Source organism: Apaloderma vittatum, unplaced genomic scaffold (assembly GCF_000703405.1).
Source record: "Apaloderma vittatum isolate BGI_N311 unplaced genomic scaffold, ASM70340v1 scaffold9816, whole genome shotgun sequence".
NCBI lineage: Eukaryota > Metazoa > Chordata > Aves > Trogoniformes > Trogonidae > Apaloderma > Apaloderma vittatum.
The window spans coordinates 1-5,188 of NW_009722267.1; the positions used below are offsets into that span (position 1 = coordinate 1).

The window sequence follows — 5,188 nt, forward strand, 5'->3', positions numbered from 1 at the left end:
GTTAAAGGCCGATGGTAACAGAGTCAGAGAGGCCGACCAGTAAAACTCGTGTTGAGTCTCCTTCCCCTTTGCTTTACGCAGGTGAAGACTCGGTAAGAGAGGAACCTCCTGGCCGCCACCCATGGCCGTGCCCATCGCGATCCTTGACTGCGACCTTTTGCTCTATGGCCGTGGACACCGGACATTGGACCGCTTCAAGCTGGAGGATGTCACGGATGAGTATCTAGTATCCATGTACGGCTTTCCCCGACAGTTCATTTACTACCTCGTGGATCTCCTGGGAGCCAGTCTCTCTCGCCCTACGCAGCGCTCCAGGGCCATCAGTCCGGAGACGCAGATACTTGCTGCGCTGGGTTTCTATACCTCTGGCTCCTTCCAGACTCGCATGGGCGATGCCATTGGCATTAGTCAAGCCTCCATGAGCCGCTGTGTTGCCAATGTAACCGAGGCATTGGTGGAAAGAGCCTCACAGTTTATTCGCTTCCCTGAGGACGTACAGAGCCTGAAGGATGACTTTTATGGGCTGGCAGGCATGCCCGGAGTGCTGGGGGTGGTCGACTGCACCCACGTGGTAATCAAAGCACCGAATGCTGAGGACCTGTCCTACGTAAACCGAAAGGGTCTCCATTCTCTGAACTGCCTGTTGGTGTGTGATGCCAGAGGAGTCCTCCTGAGTGCAGAAACACACTGGCCAGGCAGCCTGCCTGACTGTGCCGTGTTACAGAAGGCAGCCCTTAGAAGCCGATTTGAAACTGAGCTACATAAAGACGGCTGGCTACTTGGTAAGTCGATTTTTTCATTGTTTTCTGTGGAAAGTCTATTATATATCAGCTCCTTATTGAGTCTAGAGCCTCTGGACACAAGTGGTATGTTTACTTTTGATTGCTTTCTTGCAAATTCCTTGAGATTTGCAATTCAGTTTTGGCAATCCCTCTCTTACAAGTCTAGAACAGTAATTTCGAATCTTAGTTTTATACAGTCTGATTACAGTATGCATTAGTTTACACTCATTTGGTTTTGAGCTTGTTTTCACTATCCTACTACACCTTTCTAAACCGAATTATGCAATTTTTAATTCTATGTAGGATCCTAGCCCATCTGTCTTCCATTGCATTATGTAGCTAATGAATTCTCTTTAAAGTCTTCTGTGCTCTTTCAGGACTTCCCTATGTAAAACTGAATGCTTTTATTTTGTTGTTTGTCACCTTTGTCAACCTTATTTTTGCTCTTCCATGCTTTCTCATGCCTTCTGATTTAGCCAGAGAAGTTATTCTTGTATCTGCAGTACCAGAAAACCAAGGGCCCAGAGCTGAAATGTGTGGTTAACTGTGGGTATATATAACCTGTTCTCCTCCTTTCCACTGCTAACAGGTGACAGCTCCTTCTTTCTCCGAACGTGGCTGATGACCCCTCTGCATATCCCCGAGACACCTGCTGAATATCGTTACAACATGGCGCATTCTGCCACTCACAATGTCATGGAGCGGACGCTCAGAACCATTCGATCGCGTTTCCGCTGCCTGGATGGGTCCAAAGGCACCCTGCAGTATTCTCCGGAGAAATCCAGCCACATCATTCTGGCCTGCTGTGTGCTCCACAACATCTCCCTGGAACATGGGCTAGACGTGTGGTCTTCACCAGCCACAGGACCCGTGGAACAACCGGAAGAAGAGTATGAGCAAATGGAATCAATGGACTCGGAAGCCTGTCGCGTTCGTCAGGAGCTTTTGCTTACTCATTTTAGCTAATGTCATGACACAGGGAAGTCTTCTAACGGTTCATATGGGGAGGCAGACAGAGCAAATATGTTCTTCTTCTTTAAAGACTAAGTGAATGTGAGACAAGGAGAAATTTTACTCACTTCATTTCAGGTGGTGTTCTGAACTTCTCTCAGTCTCTCCACAGATGCAATTTAATTGCCAAATTTTTACTCTTGTGATGCTTAGAGCCTCCCCTTTCACCTGACTTAAAGAACAATGACTAATGTGAGAACAGTGGAGAAACTTAGGAAATTGTCTTTGATAATGATGAACAAACTGTAAGCCTTGCACTGTAAGCAACAATTCTGTGCCACTTTGTAACCCAAAACACTTATGACTGATTTTTAAATAGTACTTCACACAAATTTAATTTCCACATGGGCTCATGTCTACCATGAATTTGTGAGCAGCAAAGCAAAAATTGATCTTTTTTGTTTTGCAGTTTTGCACATCTAACAAAACCCAGTGATTCCTTTGAAAGCTGGCAGCTGTGTTCTGGGAGAGGTCTGGCTTTTTGCTGGGTACTCACTACTATTTGCACGTGCCTAGAGTGTCAAGAAGGGCTGAATATTTCTTCTTTCCCAAACAGGCTGGTGAAGATATTAAGCTATGGCTGACTCGGCCAGTTATTTAACTGTATCAGTTATTTAAAGGTGTCAGGAAAAGGGCTAGTGAACATAAGTCTAGTTCTCACTAGGTATGTCTGCCACAAAGTACTCTTGTTGGCTGCTGGAAAATAAATGCCAAGGACTGGCTGGGTCACGAAAATGGAACCGATTGCAAAAGTTCCCCATGCGGTGCTGAAAGGCTGTGCTGCCACTTCTGGCAATCTACCTATTCAGTGGAAAGTGATGACTAATGCACGCAGTTGTTGCTGGCACAAGACTGGAAATTTTCCTGGCAATGTTCTCTTTCTAAAAGATGCAGGTATTTCCAAGGATCTCTTGACAGCAGTTTGACATTTATTTGTTAGATTTTATTGTTCGCTGGGCAGTAAATGGAACAAAGTGGCAGGGAATACAGCTGCACAAATGTAGCTGTTCTTTTAGAGAATAAAAGCCTAGATGATGCCCCACGTTTGAAGAATAAGAAAGTACTTTTCTCTTACAGAAAAGCACTCATGCATTAGGATGTAGAAGCAAGATGTTTTCATAAGCCTCGGTGAGAACTGTAAAATATTATGTACAACAATCTGAGGTGTAATTCTGTTTTCTTTACCCATCTTCCCATGTGGTTTCATGTTAGAACTACCATTGCTCACTGCTGCAGAAGCTCTGCTCTTTTTTTCCTAGAATGACATTTTTAGGGTAAGAATTGCTGCCGTGGCTCATAATCATATCTGATGTTCTCTGCTAAAAATACTTATCTTTAGACCTAAACACCGGCAGACACTGAATGCACTGCCTGTGTCACACTAAGGTCAAGTGAGGCTCGGACACGTTAGGTACAAACACTGCCATGCAATAATGAGCTGGAGTTTCTCAACTTTTACTATGAATAGATCTTCCCAGCATGTGCCAAGACCAGAGTGAACTCAAGTGGAGGGACTTCCCAGAACGCATTTGCTAAGGACATGCTCCTAAGTGTAGGATGGAGATGCAGGATTAAATGTAGTTCTGCCAAGTTTGCAGTGGCAGTAAGCATTTACTCTCTTACAGAAAAGCACTCATGCATTAGGATGTAGAAGCAAGATGTTTTCATAAGCCTCGGTGAGAACTGTAAAATATTATGTACAACAATCTGAGGTGTAATTCTGTTTTCTTTACCCATCTTCCCATGTGGTTTCATGTTAGAACTACCATTGCTCACTGCTGCAGAAGCTCTGCTCTTTTTTTCCTAGAATGACATTTTTAGGGTAAGAATTGCTGCCGTGGCTCATAATCATATCTGATGTTCTCTGCTAAAAATACTTATCTTTAGACCTAAACACCGGCAGACACTGAATGCACTGCCTGTGTCACACTAAGGTCAAGTGAGGCTCGGACACGTTAGGTACAAACACTGCCATGCAATAATGAGCTGGAGTTTCTCAACTTTTACTATGAATAGATCTTCCCAGCATGTGCCAAGACCAGAGTGAACTCAAGCGGAGGGACTTCCCAGAACGCATTTGCTACTGGGTCCTGACTTCCTTCAGCCATTAGCCGCCTTTGCTAGAGTTTAATGTCAAAACTGATGTCACTGCTTATCGGTAAGGTCAAAAACTACATCAGGCCACGCCAGACAAAACCTGAAGGGAGGCTGTAGAGAGGCAGGGGCTGGTCTGTTCTCCTTAGTGGAGAGCGATAGGACGAGGGGAAATGGATTTAAATTGTGCCAGGGGAGGTTCAGGTTGGGTATTGGGAAGAATTTCTGTACTGAAAGGGTTGTTGGCCATTGGCACAGGCTGCCCAGGGAGGTGGTTGAGTCACTGCTGCTGGAGGTGTTTAAAAGTTGAGTGGATGTTGCGTTAAGAGGAATTGTTTAGCTGGTTGATAGGGCTGGGACAAAGTCTGGACCCGATGGTCTTCTGGATCTCTTCCAGCTGATACGATTTTATGATTCCTTGAGCCAGATGTCAGGACCCTTCAGTTCACTTGGGAAATGGAACTTCCTCATCCAGAGAACAGTTTGCCCCATATGTTTACTCCTAAGCAACTTCCATCAAAACAATTCATCTAGCCTTTTTTTTTCCCCCTCCCTCAGGTTTAGACAATATTTGACAGCTGAGATTCCTATTTCTTTCCTGCTTTACAGCTCCTTTGTACTTTGACCTCATCTCACCAGTTGCTGTTCCGGAGTACTTAGGAGTTCGTACATTGTCAGAGCTTTGAAAAGGAAAGTCTACCCTGACCATAAAATACGAGTAGTGTCTGATAAATCTCAAATCATTTGTTGGAGGATGACAGTGACTGAGGGTCCAAGGTGGTGTAGTTTTCAGTACTCATCTTTGTGAAATCCCATCACCAGTCTCTTTCAGTTGTCCTTTAAAATACCTCCTCGATGTTTAGCTCTGCTGCAGGCTGCCAGTCCTGCCTATTACAGTAAACCTCAAGCCCTAAATGTCACCTGTCAGGGCCTTTTGATTCTGTTATTTTTCTTGCTGATTTACTGGCGCAAAGTGCCCTGGCTTGTTTAGACTTTCCTTCCAAGAGAGCCTCTCCCTTCCCCAATACAGAGGAGGCAGCAAGGGACACCAGCTTGTCCTATGGCTGCCCTCGGGGCTTCTCCTTGCAGGCTGCCCCTCTTCCGAAGGGCCTGTGTACATTTTTTGTGTCTTCACCATCCTTGATGTTGGAGATTAACACAGAACAATAAATATTAACACCAACTTTTGTCAGAAAAAGGAACCTTTTCACTTCTATCATCCGATACTCTTTCTCTAAATGTGCTCCGCCGTGATGGCATCTATCTTTTCTTGCCTGTTTTTAATTACATTGCCTGTTTTT

General features: G+C 44.7%; 1 protein-coding gene across 1 annotated transcript; it reads left to right on the top strand.

Moving 5' to 3' along the window:
* Nucleotides 1-119: 119 nt before the first annotated feature.
* Nucleotides 120-1,748, top strand: HARBI1 (harbinger transposase derived 1). The gene is made up of 2 exons (XM_009871715.1): nt 120-782; nt 1,372-1,748. The coding sequence occupies exons 1-2, from the start codon at nt 122-124 to the stop codon at nt 1,746-1,748; spliced, it is 1,038 nt and encodes a 345-aa protein (XP_009870017.1). The 5' UTR covers nt 120-121.
* Nucleotides 1,749-5,188: the final 3,440 nt, after the last annotated feature.